Raw genomic sequence first — 23,496 nt, 5'->3', positions numbered from 1 at the left:
ATTAAAATCATTTGAAATGATTTCTTTTTATTCCAATTATATAATGCTAATTAAAATAATATTTTAAAATACTACAATAAATTTTTAAAAAATTTTAATTTTAATTTAAAATTAATATTGTTTTCAAAAATAAATTCATTAAAAATAATTTTTTTAGTTAAAATGATTAATTAAAATCATTTAATGATTAATTAAAATCATTTAATGATTCATTATAATCATTAAAAATGTTTTTTTTATTCAAAATTTTTAATATTTAAAAAAAAAAATTTTTAATAAAAGGATTTTTTTTTTCAAAAATAAATTCATTAAAAATAATTTTTTTTTTCAAAAATAAATTCATTTAAAATAATTTTTTTAGTTAAAATGATTAATTAAAATCATTTAATAATCAAATAAAATCATTAAAAATGTTTTTTTTTATTCAAATTTTTAATGCTAATTAAAAAAAAACAAAAAATTTCATTAAAATTCATTAAAAATAAAATTTTTTTTAGTTAAAATAATTAATTAAAATCATTTAATGATTAATTATATTCATTAACAATGTTTTTTTTTTATTCAAAGTTTTTAATATTAAAAAAAAAAATTTAAAAAAAGGAATTTTTTTTCAAAAATAAATTCATTAAGAATAATGTTTTTAGTTAAAATGATTAATTAAAATCATTCAAAATGTTTTTTTTATTCAAATTTTTTAATGCTAATTAGAAAAAATATTTTTATATATTAATATAAATTGAAAAAAAAATTTAAATTTTAATTTTAAATTAACATTTTTTTCAAAAATAAATTCATTAAAAAAATTTTTTTTGTAATTTATAATGATTAAATAGTAATTATCAATAATTAAAAACATTAAAAATTAATTGTTTTTTTAATACTAATTAAAAGAATTTCCCTGTAGTAAAGCCAATATTTCTCTATGGGGCTCTAGTGTGGTGGACTGCATTAAGAAAAACGACACACAAAACACCTATGGAAAGTGCTCAACGCATTGGTGCACTCTCCACTACAGGGGCAGATAAAACTACTCCTACGGCAGCACTTCAAAGAATACTCAACTTACCACCGATTGACATTGCGGCAGAAAGTCTAGCAGCTAGAACTGCCGCAAGACTTAACGCAGCGGGTGAATTTACCTGTAAACTATTCGGACATAGCTCAATAGGTATGAGCTATCGGACCAATACGGATTATATGACTCCGAAATACAATTGGGTGATGAGATTCCGAACAGCAATAGAAGAAGATGGGTGGAAAAGAGGTATGAATCCTAGTCCCAATACGCTTAATATATTTACTGACGACTCGAAAATGATGGACGGAGTAGGTGCAGGGATTTATTGCGCAGAGCTGGACATCAGGCGGCCAATTAAACTCCCTGACTATTGCAGTATTTTTCAAGCAGAAGTATTTGCGGTAGGAAAGGCTGAAGAAATATAACTAGGAAACAAATCGAGCAATTCCAACATAAATATATACGTTGACAGTCAAGCGGCAATAATATCTGCAGATTTTGCAAGCTGGAACCCGAATGAAATGATTCGGGTTCGGGTTCTGCACAATGTGAGTGGTTAAAATGTCTCTCGGGGTTTGAGCTTCAGGACTTTCTTAGATTCGCAGAAGACGCAGGCTTATTACAAGAAGACTACTATAAGGAAACCTAAGGATGTGATGGCTTTCATCCAGCCAGGTAAGCCTAACCTAATCCAATAACAGGTGTTTTGAATAACCCGCTATTTCGGTAGATGTCACTTTTGAGTGATGAGGCCCATTTCCAACTCGGTGACTTCGTCAACAAGCAAAATTGTCGGATCTGGGGCTCAGAAAATCCTAGAGTTGTTGTTGAAAATCTTCTCTATCCTCAACGTGTGACTGTTTGGTGCGGTTTATGGGCTGGCAGAGTCATTGGACCTTACTTTTTTTCGAAAATGAAGCTGGCGCAACAGTTACGGTGAATGGATTGCGCATTCGAGAGGTGATTAACGATTTTTTATGGCCGGAATTCGGTAGTATTGACCTGAACAACGTTTATTTTTCAAAAAGACGGCGCTACGTGCCACACAAGCAATGAAACCATTGATTGAATATCAAAATAACTCCTCTTATTGGAAAATCCTGTAGTTAAGAAAGTTTAAAAATTAAACATTTTACTCCTTTCTTTTTACTCCTGACTTTGTGATGCTCTAATGCTCTATCTTACCAACTACTGTGAAAACGCCTGCAAAATAAGTTATTAAATAAGCTTTCGAATTTAACAGCTTGTAAATTTCACCAACTGCTTGTCTAGAAAGGCAACTAGTCATGGTTCTAAATTCAGTGAAAGCAAACCAGACCCGTATGAGTACTAGCGTATTTTTCTGCGGTGCTTTTTCTTCAATAACATTTTGTACTTCTCCCGTACTTTCATATAGAATTTATTCATTAAAGTACTTGTCTCCTAAGTCTTGTCAGCAAGAACTTAAAATACTCCTTATTGACTACGTCGGTATTTTTTGAAATTCTGTCACGAAAGTAGAAGATTCATAACACTTTGCGTTTACACTGTAATACTTGAGTTTGTGTTTGCTATGCGCCTTCATAAATTACGTGAACTTGTGGTGATACGGTGCAAAGCCACTTTGAAAAGCATAATCCGCGACAAGCGTATGCAAGTGCGTGTAGTCTTAGAAACCCTGCAGTAAATTGGAGTGTTGCTTTTCGGGCGGTGATATCAAAGGCTTAGCTATATAGGGTTAGCAGGAAAGTCGTCACAGATGCTTAAAAATATTAATTATTATTTATGCCATTTCTGATTAATGTGGTTATATCGTAATCTGTGCAAAGCTCAATCGTTTTCGAGATATTAGATTTTAAATATTATATTAAAATATTTGTTTTTGCTCGGTCGTCCATTTTTTTTTTTAATTTTATTCTATGCCAACTAACAAAAAATCATCAACAAAAGTGTAATCGGCCGCCGTAGCCGAATGGGTTGATGCGTGATTATCATTCGGAATTCACAGAGAGGTCGTTGGTTCGAATCTCGGTGAAAGCAAAATTTATAAAAACATTTTTCTAATAGCGGTCGCCCCTCGGCAGACAATGGCAAACCTCCGAGTGTATTCCTGCCATGAAAAAGCTCCTCATAAAAATATTTGCCGTTCGGAGTCGGCTTGAAACTGTAGGTCTCTCCATTTGTGGAACAACATTAAAACGCACACCACAAATAGGAGGAGGAGCTCGGCCAAACACCTAACAGAAGTGTACGCGCCAATTATTTTTTTTTTTTTTTTTTTTGTTTTAAAAGTGTAATCAAACTCTGAGAGTTGAAAATGGCTGCTTGGAAAAATTTTGTATTTACGATTTTTTACTCAGTATTCACCTACTTCACACCATACAAACAATTTTTTTACTACACTGTAAATTATTTCAAAAACTTGTATGCCCTGTGGGTAAAAAAAAAATAAAAAAGGGTAATTGAGCAGACTCAGCAGGTAGTCCTGAAGAAATATCTATACCAAGCACTACCAGTGTAGTACCTCACCTATCTTAAGCAATTGAAAAGGTTGGGTGAAGACTTTTTTGTGGTCAGGAGACAATCTATGTGCGCATGCTTCATTGTTTTTTTATTCTTCTTACTTTCTTTAGTCTGTTAATACAACTCGTGCGTGCATCCACATAAACAAATTTTCTACGACTTTTTGGTATAGTTTGGGCTGCATGTCATTTATAAAGCATATGATTTCCTTTGAGCTTCGGAATCGTCTCAGGCTTATTGACATATGTAGATCACCCTTCTTCATGCAGCCCCAAACAAAGAAGTTGAAAGATTTCGATGTAAGCTAAAGTGTACTGGAAACTTCGTTCGCAATAGGGCGAATAAATGGCTGTTAGCAAGTGGCGCGAAAGTATGGGGAATTGTGCTAAACTGCAAAGCCAAGCACAGCAGTTTTCGTGATCAGCGGGCAGATACCCGTCGACCTCATGGTCCGGGAATGAATGGATGCGTGGGACTTCTAGCTTCACTAGCTTCTCAGAAAGGAGATGCCAAACCATGCTGTGGTGGCAAAGCCGATGGGACACTGTTCCTCTCGGGCCACGGAAACTTCCGGAGATGCCTATACCGCATGGGCATGGTAACCGATTCCAAGTGCATATACTACGAAGCGCTGAGCGATGACGCTGAACACACAATATTTAGTTGTAAGAGATGGCTCGCGGAAAGAAATGCTCTGAGGGAGCAGATTGGCGACATCGCACCGAGCAACAAAATGCTCGAACATGGGGACAGCTGGAACGCGGTAATGAAACACATCGAGAACGTACTACGAAAAAAAAGATTGACCTCGACACAGTGCAACAAAGTGAAGCCGCACAGATAGAGGCACAAGAAGACGAGCCTATAGCATGAAAGCTGGCTACAAATATGGTGGACCCAGACGTGGGTGAATATAATTTGTCTTTTGTGGATGCCATTCTGGACCCTCCCGAAGTAATATAGACAGCAGTTCCGGGAAGAGCGTCTCCCCAAAAGGTGAGGAGGGATCGTTTTAGTGGTCACACCACACGACGCAGTAGACGACGGTCGCTGTAAGTGCGAAGACATGTTCAACCCTACCTCACCCACCAAAAAACAAAAAAAAAAAAGTCTTGTTGAAACCATATATTGTACAATCCTAATGCAGATTACCAAATGATTGTTATTGTGTTACAATAATTGCACCCTAGTAGCATTACCGTCATCGCTTGTGGCCAGCCCAAAAGCGACAGCAACCAGTGACTCGTTGTTGGTGTATATCTTTTTCTTGATTATACTCGTATATATCTATAACAGGTGCTTACACCCCTCTTGTTTGGCATGTATATTATCAGTATACCAAATGTTACATTGAAAGTTTGCTTAATTACGTTTTTTCTTTGTTTTTCAACATTTGAAATACTTGGATAAATTTTACGCGGTATTCAACTGAGTATCGCTACATGGAAGTCTGAAACAAAAATAAATAAATAATATTATCACGAATATTTTACTGCAGCCGAAGATCTGCTCCATCCTACAAATTACCCACAATCACAACGACGAATAGACGCGGATGTATGCAAATATTGTATATTATGAAGAAGACAATCGAACACAGGAAAGGCAGTCGCAAGAGCATCACAACGAGAAGTTCAAAAATAGCAAACAAAACATTGTAAATCACTTCATTTATAATACACAGAGCAAACACAACTGCGGATTGCATTTGAATTGGTAATATTTGCATTTTACATGGACGCAATTGATGACATGACAAAGAAGAAATAAAAAAAACAAACGGAAGAAAAATATAAAAAAACATGCCGAGATATGAAAAATAACAACTTCAGAAGACCATAAAAGACTTACAAAAAACTTTGTGGACATTCAGTGGGGGATCAAGGACAAATATAGTTGCGTATGCACCGTGCGCCGTCATACTAATTTCATGCAAGATTCATACTTCATATTCGCATTCCAAAAGAGCCAACAAGCATGCGGAAACGAGGACCCAATTGTAGGTATGTAAGAGGTGTCCTAATACAAATTGGTTTTTTTCTTCCACAGAGCGAAAGGAAATGCTTTCCGTTAGTGCAACTTATTTCTGAGTGCTTCCGGTCAAGGATGAGCACTACATGGCCATGATAGCCGACTTTTTTCGATCACCACCACAAAGGTGGCACTGAAGGAAAGACATGGACTATCTTGAATTTCAGCTGAAAAGTTTGCCAAGCGTCACTCTTGCCCTTCAAGTAATCGACTTTGACTCCGGCTGGTGTCATCCGAGGTTAATAGAGGCTGCCCCCAAGGTGGTGTGCTGTCTCCATTGTTCTGATGCATGGTGATCGATCCTCTACTCACCACCTTAAATGATCCTGGAGTCTACGCACTAGCATATGCGGACGACGTTGCCTGTTTGTTAACGGGCCTTTCACTTATGAACACCTGTAGAAAGATGCAGAATACTCTGTATATGATTGACACTTGGCACTGTGCTAATGGGCTATCGGCAAACCCCAACAAAACTGATATTGTCCTCTTTAACAGAAGGAGGAAGCTTGATGAACTCGTTCTGCCTAAGCTTAAATGAGTCACAATCCAGTTATTCAAAGAAATCCAATATCTTGGAGCAATTCTCGGTAGTAAACTTCTTTGGAAGTCACACGTTGAAACAAAGACATTCAAAGCACTGACAGCTTTGTGGCAGTGCAAAGGTGTCTTTGCGAAAATGTGGGATCTTTCTTCTAAAAAGATGCTATCGATCTACACGGCTATGATAAGACCTATTATCACCTATGCATCAGTAATCTGGATGAGTAGGCTCTCTCTCTGTCTCGTGTGAGTTGGGAGGACCTTATCGAGACTACAACGCAATGGGGCCATCTGTTGCACCTGAGCTTTTCCGACTACTTCAGGTCCGGCATTAGATGCTCTGGTTGGTCTACCACCATTTGATGCTTTCATCCAAGTAGAGACCTTCAAGGCCATCTGCAGGCTGAAACACAACGGGAACTAGTACGACCCTTATCCGGCATTGGGCAACAGAGAAGGCATGGATTTCGATCCAACGATTCTCGCCATGCCCCTTATGCCCCTTGACTCAATGCCATCAAGAGTCATACTTGAAAAGAGATATAGTGTAGTGCTGCCAGAGGCTCATTTGTAGTCAAACTCTAAAAATGAGCCCAGCAAACACTGTTTTTGCATTTTCACGGATGGCTCCAGGACGGAGCATGGCTCCGGCTCTAGGGTCTACGTAGAATCTAGCCGAACGAAACTGCACTTTGCTCTTAGAATATCTGTGTTTCAAGAAGAGGTGTATGCAGTTCAAGAAGCGATGAAGTTTGTTGTGGAAAACAGATGGAGAGGCAGATCTATATGTATCTGTAGCTACAGCCAAGCTATGCTCATGGCCTTAGACATTCCTCCAACCTCTTCAAGGGTAGTCGAGTAATGTAAATGTAGGCTGAACGCTGAACTATACCGGTAGACATAATATCTTAATGCTAGCATGGGCTCTGAGGCCAACTTCTTTTGCCCGGAACCCGTCCCGTCATTCCCTTCTGCAGCCATCAAAGCCACGGTTAGCAAATGGGTTACTACAGCCAACAAGCTTGGTAGACTGAGATAGGATGCAGATGGACTAAACTGATGTCGCCTGTCATGTCCGGCCGACTGTCGCAAATCCTCTTGTCATTAAACAGAAGCACTGACAGCTGGTTGGACTGATGACGGGTCACTTTCTGCGGGCGAAGCACATGGAAAGGGTGGGCATCTCAGACAGTGCACTCTGCCCAGCATGTGGAGAGGAGAATGAGACGGCGGACCACTTTTTATGCGTCTGCCCAGCCTTTGCTCGAATCAGGCTTAAGGTCTTTGGCACTGCTTTGTTAAGAAGCGACCAGCTTGTCTCCTTGGCACCACAAAATCTACTCAGATTTCTTCGGAGGTCAGGTAGATTGAAAGAAAATTAAAAGGGATACCGAGTGCAGTTCAATGGCCTTAATTGTGTCTGAGTGGTGTACTTGTTAGTTGTCGCGATAAAAAAGAAGCAAAAAGACCGACTTTTATGTGATAAGATCCATAAACGAGTTATAATCAGTTTCCGTGATGTCATTGCCCTTCCTGACCTCTCTGAGCATGCGGAAATACCGATTTTACATAGGCAATGAAAAGTGGGTAATGCTCTCCTACTCCAACTCCAACTTAGATTAGGTGATAGTGTTCAGTGAGACATACTTGGGTTGTTGGAAATGTGTGATCCCACAGTGAAGCTCACAGTTTCATGCATGTTGTTAGATTTCTGACACTCATGGTGCTAAGATCTTTAAGTTCCTAGAAGAAATCCTTGAACTCTACACCTAAGCAAAGCACAAGCGATTTTGTATATTCTGCTCCCTCAAGTTCTGGCAGCATCTTCAGCTCTAGCTGCGTGTAAGCCAATAAAACAAAGCCCCTTATGTTCCCTGGTTGTTAAGCAAATCTCCTGTCCACTGAAAATATGTAGTGACTCTATGCATTGGGAATTTATGGTCAGCCAAAATTACTACAAAATCAGGCTGATTAAACACTTGGCCTTATTGTGGAATTGCTGAGAAAGGAAGAGCCGCAAGACGGTAAAAGGCAAATTTATTTATTTTAAATTTCATTTACTTGTCAGGTAACTTCGCTTATATGCAGATTAATTTTCGCTTCACTTGAACTGATTTTACGCCAATGTAAAGGGGAACATACACATACAACTGTACTTACAGGTGTGGCCACAATAATAGCACAACGGAATTTTGTCGACTATTTGTATTTTTGACTATTTATATTTTTTTCTTTTGTTTTTCTTTTTTCGTAAAAATATTTATTCCACTACGACAAAAACCATGCAACTCAAAGTTATACCCTTATAAAATTTTAAAAAATTTTAAAAATTTCAACCTTTTTCAAATAGTTTTGGGTGTCTTTTATTGTCCATTCAATTTTGGTATAACTCTGAGTAAGTCGAAAATGGCAGAAAGTTCGTGTTTATACCACAATTTGCTGTGAGTTAAATTTTTTCATTAAGGAAAACTACCAATTTTAGCTTGAAGCTAATGTGAATTTATCCAATAATGCGCCATTCGCACAGACAAAAATACGAGTCAGTCAATGGCATGCAAAATAGGCAACTCCATTTCTATATAAAATTTTCTCCCTATTTCAAGTTCTCTTCCATATTGAATTGGCTATCCGTTGATATCTCATAAGTTAATATAATAAATGAATTTGACTGAGTCGTGACATTTGTAGTTGTATGGAATTTTCAAGTAACTATTTCCAAGGTAAAAAAAAATAGCTCACCCTTCCTCAACTCCTCCATATGGCGAACGGTTCTATGCCATTCGCAGCTGAAGAGCTTTTAGAACTCAATAAAATAAGACTTATTTCTCTACTAGCAGATAACTTCGTCAAAATAAAATACAAATATTTTGAAACGACCCCCTAAAATATAACCACCACCATTTTTATTAGACAATATTTGTTTGAATAGTAATAAAACATAAAATATATGTATATAATTGGCGCTTACACCCTTTTCGAGTGTTTGGCCGAGCTCCTTCTCCTATTTGTTTCGTGCCTATTGATGTTGTTCCACAAATGGAGAGACCTACAGTTTTAAGCCGACTCCGAACTGCAGATATTTTTTTATGAGGAGCTTTTTCATGGCAGAAATACTCTCGGAGGTTTGCCATTGCCTGCCGAGAGGCGACCGCCATTAGAAAAAACTTTTTCTCCATTTTGGTCTTTCACAGAGATTCGAACCTACGTTCTCTCTGAACTCCGAATGGTATTCACGCACCAACCCATTCAGCTACGGCGGCCGCGTAATAAAATTAAAAAAAAAAAATTTATGAAAATGTTAACTGATATGCACTTTAAAAACTTTCATAGGTCTACTTCCTAAATAATCGACAACTGCCAAGAGTTGAGGAATCAGGATCTGTGTAGTCATCAGTTGCATTTTTGCCATAGGGCTTCTCAGCATTCACTTCTAGAACATATCTGCCTCTTAACTTATGGGGCACAGCATATCCCATTGGATATTCACTGCCAACACATTTGCCCTCCTGCAAACTATTCAAGGAGTTGCAGCGCTTTGCCAGAAAATCATCTTCATTATTTCGATAAACCGACTCAGCGTAGTACGAAACAGCGATATTATGTGAGCAAATGGGATCATTGCAGGCGTCTTGTATAGGAAATTTACCCCCAACATAGAAATCAACATCTCCGTAGGAGGCGAATTGACCAAACGAACCAGGATCCGTGTGAATGATATCAACAAAGTCAGCATCGCTGGCAGATATGACTGTGAGTTCCTCGCCCTCATTGAAACAGGCAAAAGCTGGATCAAGACCAGTCACATAGGGCAACGTTTTCCCAGTAAAATGACGATAGTGACGAGCAGCCGAACCCATTATTTGTGCACCCAAACTGTGACCCATTATATGTAGTTTTCCAATATCTATAATAGACTCCAACCGGTGTATGCCTATGGCAAGATATTCGCCTATTTTGTCGGTATTCTCTGATGACCAGAAATAGAGCGTATTTACGTAGTCACCCATGTCTAGGGCCTGGAAAAAGAGAGCAAAAATTACATTTGGACAAGAGTTGCATTAGAAAGTAATAAACTTAAAAGTGAGTCATAGTAATACCAGATAATTAGTATCGCCACGACTATTGTACGCCTTGGCTAGTTCAGCTTGCTGATCATTATTCACAGTCGTAGTCCAACCAGTCGAGAATATAACTGTATTCTTTTCAGGATCGAAATCTTTGTCGTAAGCCAACCCTGATGGATCTGCGACAGGATATTCTCGTTTATCGCAGGGTGTGCGAAATTGAAATTTTATATCTCCCAGTGTTGGATCATATTGATCAGGAGTCTGGTCCTTGCCCCTGGCTATAACCGACGAACCTTGGAGTGTCAGGAAGAAAACGAGTAATTACGAAATTATTAAATTTACTTTAAGGAATGAGGCTGCATTTAAAGGACTTTTAGGTATTTTATAACACATCGCTCTTGGAAGGCAATTCAAACTTAAACCTAACAATTCAGAAAATTTTGATATTTAAATGTATCTGTAAGTGAAATGTTGTTATTATGCAAGTGAAATGAAGATACTCTTTGAGCAAAATATAGAAATAGTCAAAATAGTCCGAATAATAGTAGAAATTAGGAGATTGAATTGATACTTACAAATTGAATTTGCAACGCTGTTTGCAACTTGAGCAGGTAACCCTTCGACTATATTTTTTATAGACTTGAAAAGGTAGTCTGGTCGCAAAGGTCCAGGTGCACTTGCGACTAAGCCTTCGATCGTTTGTTCTAGTGAGTACAACAGATCCTGGATTGTGAAATCCAATGCAATGTTGGCGTGCAGTATTGACAAAAGGAAAATGAAGGAAAACAGCTTCATTCTGCAAAAATTTAAAATCTTGAACTTTGTGAAAACAACAACTCTTACTCCCAATTAGATTTACTTGAGTGTTTCAGTATGCACCACCAATTTATAGTAAAATTTCGTTGAGGAAACTAACTACGCAAAAGTCAGTTTACTAAGTCGCATATTTGTATGCCTATGTTAAGTGGGTAATAAAAATACAAATTAGCGCTGAGCTCGTTTAAAAGCAATATTTATATGACACTTAATTTGTAAAGGAATTCCAAGTTCTGAGTCTCCATTACTGTTGGGGATTTACCCAATTCACAAGTTTTGTAGCTGTTCTGTTGGGGTATACGCCGTTAGATAGAAAAGCCAATCCTAGGCAGATGTATAGATGCGGTGAGGTTAATGGCTTATTGTAGCTTCCTTAATAATTAATTCTAATTTGAGAAACCAAGGCCCGTGTTTAATGACAATTGCGAAATATAGAAACAATTTACCTCTTCCACCTCCTATTAGCGGAAAACTATTACATGTCTTTGAAGTTAGGTTTGCTGCTGATAAAATTTAATAGGCTGCAGACATAATTGTTTTATAGGAGGCTAGGTAAGTAAACAGATTTTGAGCTCCCTCTTCGCAAATCGGCTATCTAATTTGAAAACATGTTGCTTCTTTACATATATACGTACAAGTTTTGAAAACAAAAAACCCGCTAAATTGTAGTAAAAATTAATCTTTTTAATACAAATTAAATGGTCACCAACACTTCCCTTTTGACGCTTCGCCTTTTAGTTATTCGTTGAAGGCCATTTCTTTGGGTTTTTCACGTATTTTTGCTTCCGTGGAGCAAACCCGCAAGATATAAACTTTTTGTATATGGGTCGAGTGGCAATTTTGAATAAATTAAATTGAATATTTTTTAGAGCAATGAATTTTTTCTGGAACATACTACCTGTATGTATATAGTAGAGCAGATCATAAAAAAAAGATTTGTGTTTATCGTTTGAGAGAGGGAACCGAGGATTGAGTGAGTTTCTGGTTGAGCTCCTTTACGGATTTATTTATATGGGCCGCATAGCTCATAAGGTTTGTTAGCGCTTATCAGTGTGGTACATCTTTAGATGAAACTGTTGAGCCTTGTGGCTCGAGGTGAAGTGATTGCTGCTTGAGGGTTAGATGCTGTGCAGGCAGTGCACGCTTTCGGTTTGTCATTTCATATGCCCTTTGAGAGATGCAGCGATCTGTTGGGCAAATGAAGTTATAAAAAATGATAAAAAGTGTAAATTAAGATAGAAGATTCGAAAGAAACATTTCCATTGCAGGTTGAAAGAAAATGTGAATAATTTGTTTTTTTTTTATTAACTTTATTCCTTCAGCGAATTTTCCTTAATGGCCTCTATCGACTCAAAGCGGCGTCCGCAGTGTGGCAATTTAAGTTTTGGGAAGAGGAAAAAATTCACAGGGGGCTAAATCCATGGAATACGGTGGTTGCTCGATGAAATTTGTCGAGTTTTGGTCAAAAGCGTATTCACAATATGAGCCTTGTGGGGTGGTGCGTTGTCATGGTGCAAGATCCATGAGTTTTCTTTCCGCAAATTGGGTCGTTTCATACGCACATTCTCTCTCGAACGTCGCATAACTTTTAAATGATATACTTTATTTACCCTAGAACCATTTGGAATGAATACCGAGTGCACAACTCCATGATAATCAAAGAAAACGAGTAGCATGACTTTCACTTTTGACCGACTTTGACGGGGTTTTTTGGGCTTGGGCTCATGGGGATAGCGCCATTCAGCCGCCTCTTGACTGGTTTGCATGTCAAACTTATATACTTACGTCTCATCACCTGTTATGATGCGCTGGATAAACATTGGGTCGGAATTCGCTTGCTTAAGCATGTCTTCAGCCACCTGCTTCCGATGAATTTTTTGAAAGAAATTCTACCCTCTTGGCACGAGTCGAACAGCCACGTGTCTCATGGATAACTGTTGGTGTAAAATGTTGCGAATTGATTCGTGAAACATCGATTCATCAGGTAGAGTAATATACCTGTCTAGTACCTGGCACAATTTAAACCGTCGCAGAATTTCGGGTGAACATTTTTTGTGGTCAGGAGACTCTCTATGTGCGCATGTTTTATTCTTTCTTAGTCGCATGTGAGCTTTTATAGCAGCAAGTTCGCTAAAAGACTCGACGACCTAGCAAACAAAACAGGTGTGTTTCTAACGCCCAATAATCAAGTCCCACAAATGTTTGAGTCGAATGAAAAGTAAAGGCCGATGCATGCATTTGCAAAACGAATTATCTTAGAACTTCGCAACACTGATCGAAGGCGAAGGAATGATGCTAGACAAACGCAACGGCCGTATTGATAAATTTCAGCGATACGAACAGCAGACAAATGTAATTGACGACTGAGCCTTTTGTTCATGATGTCTTCCAGACGTAGTTACCAAATCGGTTTCATTGCAGGATGAACCGTCGGATTTCAAGTGTGTTTGATGGTGTTAAAGCTAACTGGCTAAGGCTTTGAGTTGCTTTCACACCTCGTAAAAAAGCTGCGGAATCATCTTAGGCTTATTGCGTATCTACGTATCATACTTTTCACGGAGCTCCAGGGAAAGAAGTCCATAGCGTCAAGTCGAAAGATTTTGGGGTTAAGTACTACGCGTTGATAATGGTATGAAAAAAAAGAAAGTTTGAATTAGCTCAAGCATTTGCTATCGAAGATCTGTTTCACCTTATATATGACCCACAATCGCCACGAAACATTGTCAGCAAGTCAAGATACGACTATTATCTAACTACATAGGTAGTGAAGTATGTAGATATGCACGGATGCGCTTAAATGGACGCGAATGCATGCAAATATGAAGAAGCCAATCGAACAGAGAAAGGGCAGTCGCATGAGCATGACAACGAGAAGATCAAAAATAGCAAACAAAACATTGTAAATCACTTCATTTATAATACACAGAGCAAACACAACTCCGGTTTGCATTTGAATTGGGAATATTTGCATTTTACATGGACGCAATTGATGACATTACAACGAAGAAATAAAGAAAGGCGAAGAAAAATATAAAAAAAAAAACGCAGAGATATGAATAATAACAACTTCAGTAGACCATAAAGAACTTACAAAAGAGTTTGGGGTCATCCAGTAGGGGATCAGGGGCAAATATGGTTGGGTATGCACCGTGCGCCTTCATACCAATTTCATGCAAGATTCATTTTTCATATTCGCATTCCAAAAGAGCCAACCAACATGCGGAAACGAGCACCCAATTGTATGTAAGGGGTGTCCTAATACAAATTGTTTTGTTTTTCCTTCCACAGAACGAAATTAAATGCTTTCCCTTGGTGCAACTTACTTCTTTGTGTTTTCGGTCAAGTATGAGAACTGCATAGCCGTAATAGTGGACTTTTTCCGATGACCACCACAAAGGTGGCATTGAAGGAAAGGCATGAACTATCTTGACTTTTAGCTGAATCGAAAAAATGATGATTTTCAATACTTTTTTTTGTGCTTGTCGATTGCTTTATTTTATAAAAATAAAAACATAGCATTAATACATCATGTTTCGACTTGGCTGTAGCGAAATTTCCAAAAAAAAATTTATAATTTTAAAAGTTATCATTGTTAGAGGGGAGCCCGTTGCCCCAAAAGTCCCTTGCGGTGATCATCACAAGTCCTTGGAGATTCGATTAAAATCAGACAAGAGAAATTAGTTTTATTAATAGATAATCGTTTGCCTGATCGAAGTTTTTTTTTCAAAATTAACAATACGGCGGACTTAGGAAATATTTTTCAGATTTTCGAAAAAAAAAATCGAAATTTAAACAAAAGAGAGTCTTTCGTTCAGGCACGAGTTTTTTATGTTTTTCAAAAGCAGTAAAAATTTTATTGAAATAAACCAAGCGGTTTTTAAGTTACAGTGATCACCAGTTCAAAAAACATAGTTTTGAGAAAAACGCATTTAAAGTTTTGCTATTGCGCTACGGAGCGCCCGAGCGCCCCTTGTTAATTGTTGAATAACTGACTACTCCTAACCCTTATGTGATAAGTTCGACAAACGAGTTACAAGCAGGTTTTGTGATTGCGTTGGTCTCTCCGAACCTGTTTTTTAACTTCGCTGTATTCATGCGGAAATGTTAATTTTATATAAAGAATAAAAAAGTGGTTAATGCGCTTCAAATGACAGACTAAGTTGGGTGATCGTATCCAGTGAGATGCCATTATATACATACATGTATATATGTACCTATATATATATCGTTAAATCGTTATACAGATAATAGATATATATATGATGTTGTTCCACGAATGGAGAGACCTGCAGCTTTAAGCCGACTCCGAACGGCAAATATTTCTTATGAGGAGCCTCTTCATGGCAGAAATACACTCGGAGGCTTGCCATTATATGACAAAGATCGACCGTTGTTAGAAAAAACTTTTTCTTAATTTTGATGTTTCACACAGATTCAAGTCAACGTCTTCCGAATTCCGAATGATAGTCACGCACAAATCCATTCGGCTACGGCGGCCGGCATAGATACCATTAGGTTTCTTAAAATTTTTTATCCGGAGAAGAACCTCACAATTTCATGCGTATTGTCAGGCGCCTGATATTCATGGACCTAACCCTTCTAAAATCCTTAAAGAAATGTTTTATCCTAAGACTTAGAAACTAATTAAGCTATGCCCATTAAGGTCACCCGTTATTTAGCGAATATCCTGTCTACTAAAAGTCTATACAAATTCTGTGAATTAGGAATTTATGGTCGGCCAAAAAATAGTTGGTCCATCACTTGGCCGTTGCTGTAAAATTGCAGAGAACTTTTTGGTAATTAAAAGTGGGTGGTATGAATGCCAGTATTATGTTGAGTTAGCTTATAGACTTATTTTCTTTCGAGAAGTATTGACCAATGAATTAAGCGAGATTTCGTTCTTGACTGTCAGTATCGTAACATATTTTCTCGGAAAAGAGTTAGTGTTTAAGTGAAGAGACAGGCGAAGAGGTAAACATGTACGTCCTTGATGAATACCATCCCAACCTTTTCATCTAGCAATCATTGATAGTTCTATGATAGGTAACCGGCCCAACCTTGTTAATAGTGTTAAGTAGAAGTTCGGGTAAGTCATTCACAGAAGCTGTTTCAAGCACTTTCTTTCAAACTAAAATCACTGCTTATAGATGGGCTATTTATTCTATGTGTGATGGGAGCAGTTCGCTCTACGTTTCTGGTGGTGGTAAAGGGCTGATGAACAGGATCAAATGTTTCCCCTCAGCTATGCTACTTAAAAAGAGGAAAGCAACTTTAAGATCACTACAGCATTTTTCAAGTAAGAATCTATGTAACTGACATGGACAGAAAGAGGGAGTGAAGTAGTGATAAAGACCTTTAGCTCGGTCAACGACTAAGGTATTCAAATGAATACTCGAAAGATATTCAGCTTGGCGCATGATTTGGCTTAGCGTGATTTCCGAAAATTAGAAAACAGACGGGTGTGCGAAAGGACTTGCAAAGTTGAGCACTACTGGGTTTCCTATTTTTGCACGTTGAACAAAAACGTAGTGCAGTTCAATTAAACAGGATCCCTGCACGGTACTACCTTTACTTTGGCCAATTTTGTGTAGCGAAATACATAAATCTTACTAGGTCTCTTGAAAAGGAATATGCGGAACTGTTATTGTGGTCCCCAGGCACTGATCCCTACTTGCCAATTTCCGTGGAAGCTACTTAGAGAAGAGCTAAAGTACATTCAGCGCGGATGCCCTGCACGTTGAAAAGATTTCTTCAGATTTTTGAGCCACCACGTCTTCGTGAACCCGGTTCCTGACCCGTCGAATGCGGGATGGTTTAAGATAAAATTTTGATTGGATTGGCTAAATTTTTGCAACATTGGCCCTTTTTTTCCTAGCGCTTCGAATATTTTGTATAGCTGTTAGTCTATCTACTGCATAGACTTATGCTAGCCCTTTATCGGTTATAACCGCCACATACAGGCAAGTGCTGTAAGCCGTACATTTGGTATCGGGGTAATTTCCAATTTATTTTTTTATATTGGGTAGTCGAAAAAGTCTTTTCGTATTTTGCCAATAGATGTCGTTGGAGTCATCTATCTCCAGTGCTACCAATCACATTGTGTCGTATCATATGGTGTTAGAAAAATGACATTTTAAGCTTCGTTTAACCAGAAAAAAAATTCAATTCGGAGAAGTTGAAAAAAGTTATAGCTGTTCAAAAATGAGTGAAAATAATGAAGAAATTTGCTATATTTTGAAATTTTTGTATAAAAAAGGGAAGAATTTCACGCAAGCCACCAATGAAATTTGTGAAGTTTACGGAGTCGATGCTGTATCAGTTCGTGTAGCACAACAATGGTTCGGTCGCTTCCGTTCTGGAAATTTCGATGTGAAAGATGCACCTCGCTCCGGTCGACCTATCGTTGAAAAAGTCGATGAAATTATTTAAAAGATTGACCAGGACCATCACATAAGCTGCCATGACATCGCCAAGGCACTAAACATTCATCATCAAACGGTTTTGAACCATTTAGAAAAGGCGGGTTACAAAAAGAAGCTCGATGTTTGGGTACCACATGAATTGTCTGTGAAAGATTTAATGGACCGAATTAACATCTCCGATTCTTTGCTGAAACAAAATGAAATCGAACCATTTCTGAAGCGAATGGTAACAGGAGACGAAAAGTGGATCAAATACGACAATAATGTGCGAAAAAGATCATGGTGCAAGGGTGATGAAGCTCAACAAATGGTCGCAAAGCCAGGATTGACGCCTCGAAAGGTTAAGCTATGAGCTGCTCCTGCCTGCTCGAACAATTGATTCTACACTTTATTGTCAACAACTGATGAGATTGAAACAAGCAATCGAAAAAAAAACGGCCAGAACTGATCAGCAGAAAGGGTGTCGTCTTCCATCAGGACAACGCTAGGCCACACACATCTTTGATGACTCGGAAAAAACTGGGAGAGCTTGGCTAGGAAGTTTTAATGCATCCACCATATAGCCCTGACCTTGCACCATGGGACTACCATTTGTTTCAGTCAATGCAGAACTCCCTTAATGGAGTAAAGTTGGCTTCAAGAGAAGCCTGTGAAAAATACTTGTCGCAGTTTTTCGCCGAGAAACCACAAAAGTTTTACACTGATGGAATAATGTCTCTAGAAGAAAAATGGCAAAAGGTGGTCTACCAAAATGGTACATATTTGGTTTAATAAAGTTCATTATAAATATAAAAAAAATGAGTTGAAGCTTGATTAGAAATACAAAAAGACTTTTTCGACTACCCAATATTTGTAATAAAAATAACGATTTTTTCAAATAGAAACTGCTAGAATATTACGTCACATCCAACGAATAAGTAATGTAAAACTGTTTGCCTTTGTTTTTAAATTTTCTGAAATCGGTTTTGTTTATCACAATAAATTCAATTTGTATGATTCGCAGAATATCTCTGATAAACTAAGTTTTTGAAAATTGGGTTGCCAGCAGGTCCTACTACTCCTAACATGAAACAAATTTGATGCCCTAGGTAATGGGGCTATTTTTTTCTTTTTTACTCTTTTTAATGCCTGCTTATTTCATTTTATTTAAAAGAAAAAGTTGCATTTTAAACACTCTTCATATGTATGTGTACGTGTGCATGTATACTTTGATCTTTTTGGGAAATTTCCGCTTGCCCTCACTGCCCTGGTCCGTTCTGGTTTGGTGTTGTTGGTATGTAAATGTGCTGGCAGCGCTTTACTACCGACATGTGAAGTAAATACCGTAATCAGCAACAACAAGCGGAATAGCGGAAAACCAAAGGAAAACAACGGAATCAATTACTTGAATTCATGCATATTTAAACTAACGAGTGAATTCCACTTAATAGCTGGCAAACGCATTAAAAAGGGAAAGCGAGAGAGGAAGCCGAAGAGCGCCGGAAGGACTGAAAGGACGCTAAACGGCATATTTATTTATTTTAAATTTAATTTACGTGTCTGTTTGCTTGGATTAAATGCAAACATAATTTTGCTACATTTTCACTGATTTTACACCAATAAAAAAGGTCACATACGCATAAATGCACAAACAGGCGGGATCACAAAAATAGCACAGCGACAATTTTTCAAGATTTTACCAAATTTTTTTTTCTAATTGTTCAAATATTCTACTACAATAAAAAACATATTTTTCGAAGTTGTATACTTCGAACAAATTTAAAAAAAAAATTACAAAAATTTTCTTCAAATAATTTAAGCACAAAGTTCGCATTATTTGTGATATTTTTTTTCTTAGTTTCTGTGTGAAAATATATGCTCTACGGCAATAAAAACCATATATATTAACTCAAAGTTGTACACTTTGTATAAAATTTTAAACAAGCCAAAAAGTTTTCACATAATTTCTAGGTTAGACAGAGCTGGCTGATCTGCAAAAATAACTCACTTAAACCTCTAGGGTGCATTATGTTACCAGTGCTATGTACCTGGCGTCAAACTAAATATATGCAAAGTCTGAGTCGAGGAGATAAGCCCCATTCTTACCGAGCATTCTTTTGCATGCGTGTAAAGTATTAGAGCCTTTCTTTGCTTTTTTTTCTGCATTTAAATCCTAACTTAAAAACAAAAAATTCTGGGTGTGCTGTTTTGTAGTTCAGGTAGTAGTAGTTGTAGTAAGGTGGAAATGGCACAAAGTTCGCACTAATTTGTAAAAATTTTTTAATTGTTGGAAGTGTATGATTGGGCATATAACAAATGCGCGAAATTTTGTTTATATGGAAAGTGTTGAGGGAATGAGACACGTACCTGATCAACGTACTTGGGTTAATGATGGGTACTCACCACCCTACTCACCACTCACGTCAGGTAGGCTTGTAACTGGCAGCCAAAGGGACAACGGGAAACTCCATTTTGCGCGCTGTTAGGCATCGGCGGTGATTCAATTTTTAAGACTGATTTTTAAAATTACTGGAAGAAACGGGTATTTATTATAGTTAAAATCCGAGTAATAAACATTAAATTAAATTGAATGAAAAAAAGCTAAAAAACATAAATTCTTTCAAAACAAAAACTAAATTAAAGGGTGGTTAAGTTTCAAGGGCCGGTGTTGATTTTGAATAAAATATAATTTTTTAAGAAACTATTATCATTTCTCTTTATTATGATTATATTTGTATGACTCAATTACGTGTAGATGGTCCAAATTTTCGATGACGCTGAGGCAGAATTGAGGTTCTATGCCGTTAATGTGCCGAATTATCTCATCCTTCAGCTCTTGAATTATTGCTGGCTTATCGACGAACACCTTTTCTTTCAAATAACTCCAAAGAAAGAAGTCCAACAGTGTCACATCACATGATCTTGGCTGCCAATTGACATCGCCGTGACGTGAGATTATTCGGCCATCAAATTATTCGCGCAAAAGAGCCATTGTTTCGTTAGCTGTGTGACAAGTGGCACCACATCCATATCTTCCAATTCGGGCTATAAAAAGTTCGTTATCATCTCACGATATCGAACACTATTCACTCTAACTGCCTGACCGGCCTCATTTTGGAAAAAATACTGCCCAATGATGCCGCCGGTCCACAAACCGCACCAAACAGTCACTCTTTGTGCGTGCATTAGTTTTTGGCAATCATATAATCCAAGATATCATTCGCTCAAATGCGGCAATTCTGCTTATTGACGAATCCACGGAGGTGAAAATGTGTCTCATCACTGATGATGATTTTCTTCACGAAGTGCGCGATATGCATTTTGATTTGAACGCCCGTTTTCATAATAAGCCTGAATAACTTTAATGCGTTGCTCGATTGCGTAGCTTTCCATAGTTCAAATTGAATTAGTCAGAAATTGAAAAATGTTAAATGAAGTGCAAAAAAAAACTTGAAGTTTTGGTTTGGTTCACATTCAACATCGGTCCTTGAAATTTAGCCACTCTTTATATAAAATCAGTGAAATTATAAACTGCAAAAAATTTTGCCTAAGAAAGAAAGCCACACCCGCAGAAAAGAAGTGTATTGAAAATCAATGCGAATTTTAAGTAAATTCAAACAAGCACTTTCATTAAAATTTATTGGGCTATAAAAATGCATACTTCAAATTTTTTCAAAAAATCTGACCAAAATGTTTGAAATTTTGATGGATTTAATTTTAATTATCTACAAAGCGTAGAGCTCTGATTTGCATTTTTGTAGTATACCCTCAGTTTTTGTACAGAAATAAAAATCTAAAAAATTAATATAATATATAGTCAAAGCTAGACAAAATGTCGTAGTGCTATTATGACTACGCCCGTGGAAATATGTACATATAATAGGTCTATTTATAAGTTCGTGCGGTTTTACAACAGATGGCGTAACTTGATTATTATTCCATCGATCCACATTTCCAAACATTCATTGGAGAGCTACTGTCGTAAGGCACAAACGTCAGTATAAGTTTTTTATTTGAAGCGTAAACAACAATATTTTTACCACACTTGAAAATGTCGAATTTCGTGCCAAATAATGTGTTTTTGCGGGGAATTCTTCTTCATTATTTTAATATGAAGAAAAAAGCAGCCGAAAGTCATCGTATCTTGGTGGAAGTTTATGGTGAGCATGCTCTATCTGAGCGAACGTGCCAGAAGTGGTTTGCACGCTTTAAAAGTGGTGATTTTGGCTTGGAAGACGAAGAACGCGAGGGTGCGCCGCCAAAGTTCATGGATACCGAATTGGAGGAATTGCTCGATCAAGATCCGGCTCAAACGCAAGAAGAGGTTGCAAAAACTTTGGGAGTTGATCAATCAACCATTTCCAAACGTTTAAAAGCCATGGGAATGATCCGAAAGGTAGGCCATTGGGTGCCGTATGAATTGAAGCCAAGAGACGTTGAACGCCGTTTTATGGCATGCGAACAACTGCTTCAACGGCACAAAAGAAAGGGTTTTTTGCATCGAATTGTGACTGGCGATGAAAAGTGGGTCCATTACGACAATCCAAAACGTCGGGCAACGTATGGATACCCTGGCCATGCTTCAACATCGACGTCGGCGCAGAATATTCATGGCCTGAAGGTTATGCTGTGTATCTGGTGGGACCAGCTGGGTGTTGTGTATTATGAGCTACTGAAACCGAATGAAACGATTACGGGGGATGTCTACCGACGACAATTGATGCGTTTGAGCCGAGCACTGCGAGAAAAACGGCCGCAATACGCCAATAGACACGACAAAGTTATTTTGCAACATGACAATGCTCGGCCACATGTTGCACAAGTGGTCAAAACATACTTAGAAACGCTCAAATGGGATGTCCTACCCCACCCGCTGTATAGTCCAGACCTTGCGCCATCCGATTACTATCTCTTCCGATCGATGCAACATGGCCTGGCTGACCAGCACTTCCGTAATTACGATGAAGTCAAAAAATGGATCGATTCGTGGATTGCGGCAAAACCGACCGAATTTTTCACAAAGGGAATCCGTGAATTGCCAGAAAGATGGGAAAAAGTAGTAGTAAGCGATGGACAATATTTTGAATATTAAATTTGTAACCATTTTACGTCAATAAAGTTTCAAATTTCGAAAAAAAACCGCACGAACTTATTCATAGTCCTATTACATATACATATGTATGTATCATATAAATACATACAAACCGTGAGTCATGGAAGCGCACCAAGCACGTAGAATAAATAAAGTAATAAGTTGAAAAGGAAAAAATATCCAAATGTGCTGTTGTAAAAATGTGTGAGAGGTGAGACAAGTGAGAAGTGCACCAGTGAAAAGTCCTTCATTTGCGTTCAAGGAGCAAACGTGAAGATTGTGAATTTTCACTCAGCACACAAATAAACAAGCAAGTAAACACATGCGTGGGAAAATGTATACAAATGAAAAGTACATCACATGTGCTTGTGTGTGTTGGGGAGTGCACATAAGCTCGCTTACGCTAGACAAACACGCAAGTTCAAGTTGCGTTTATTTACATAGCAATCGAGTGAAGGTTGGATGGTTTGGAAGAAAGCATGGTAAGCGAAAGAGATGGCGTAAGGGATTGTCAGAGGCATAGATAGATTGGTTATGAAAAGTATGCGCTGGCACGTTTCCATTTGTACTGGTGTCACAGGCAGGTACACGCATGCAAGCTACCAGCTACCAAGACACAGTTTCTAAGGTTTGATGAAATCTAAATTTTCAATTTTGCAACATATTTTTGCCGCTAATCAGACTCACATTGAAATTGAAGACAGTATTCTACATTGGAATTTTATTTGAATTTCGTCCACTCTGTTATAAGTAAGTAAGCATAAATTTGATAAATAGACGAGGCAACCAATTGGGGCAAAGCGGAATAGATTCACTAGCTACGCAAGCTACGATGGCTCGTTCTATTTAACGGTGAACATCGATCTGATATACAGGAGTACAACAGCTTTGAAAAAGGATTTTCTAAATCTTGTGCAGACAGTCAGAAGCATGGTTAAGCGTACAAACGAATCAGAAACTAAAATTTTGTGCACTAGAAAAGTTCCAAATCGGCCGTTACGATCGTCAGTTTCACCTTCGAGCGGG

At 37.8% G+C, this 23,496-nt stretch overlaps 1 protein-coding gene across 1 annotated transcript; it reads right to left on the bottom strand.

Moving 5' to 3' along the window:
* Positions 1-8,959: 8,959 nt before the first annotated feature.
* On the bottom strand, positions 8,960-11,019 carry LOC128857854 (vitellogenin-1-like). Its single transcript, XM_054093644.1, has 3 exons — positions 10,737-11,019; positions 10,192-10,454; positions 8,960-10,110 (listed from the first exon to the last, which is right to left on the bottom strand). Exons 1-3 carry the CDS (start codon positions 10,954-10,956, stop codon positions 9,427-9,429), a joined length of 1,167 nt encoding a protein of 388 aa, XP_053949619.1. The 5' UTR covers positions 10,957-11,019; the 3' UTR covers positions 8,960-9,426.
* Between the last annotated feature and the right edge of the window lie 12,477 nt (positions 11,020-23,496).

The sequence above is a fragment of the Anastrepha ludens genome, chromosome 3, assembly GCF_028408465.1.
Source record: "Anastrepha ludens isolate Willacy chromosome 3, idAnaLude1.1, whole genome shotgun sequence".
Taxonomy (NCBI): domain Eukaryota; kingdom Metazoa; phylum Arthropoda; class Insecta; order Diptera; family Tephritidae; genus Anastrepha; species Anastrepha ludens.
The sequence above is the reverse complement of the archived record's forward strand: the minus strand, read 5'-3'. Positions and strand labels throughout refer to the sequence as shown.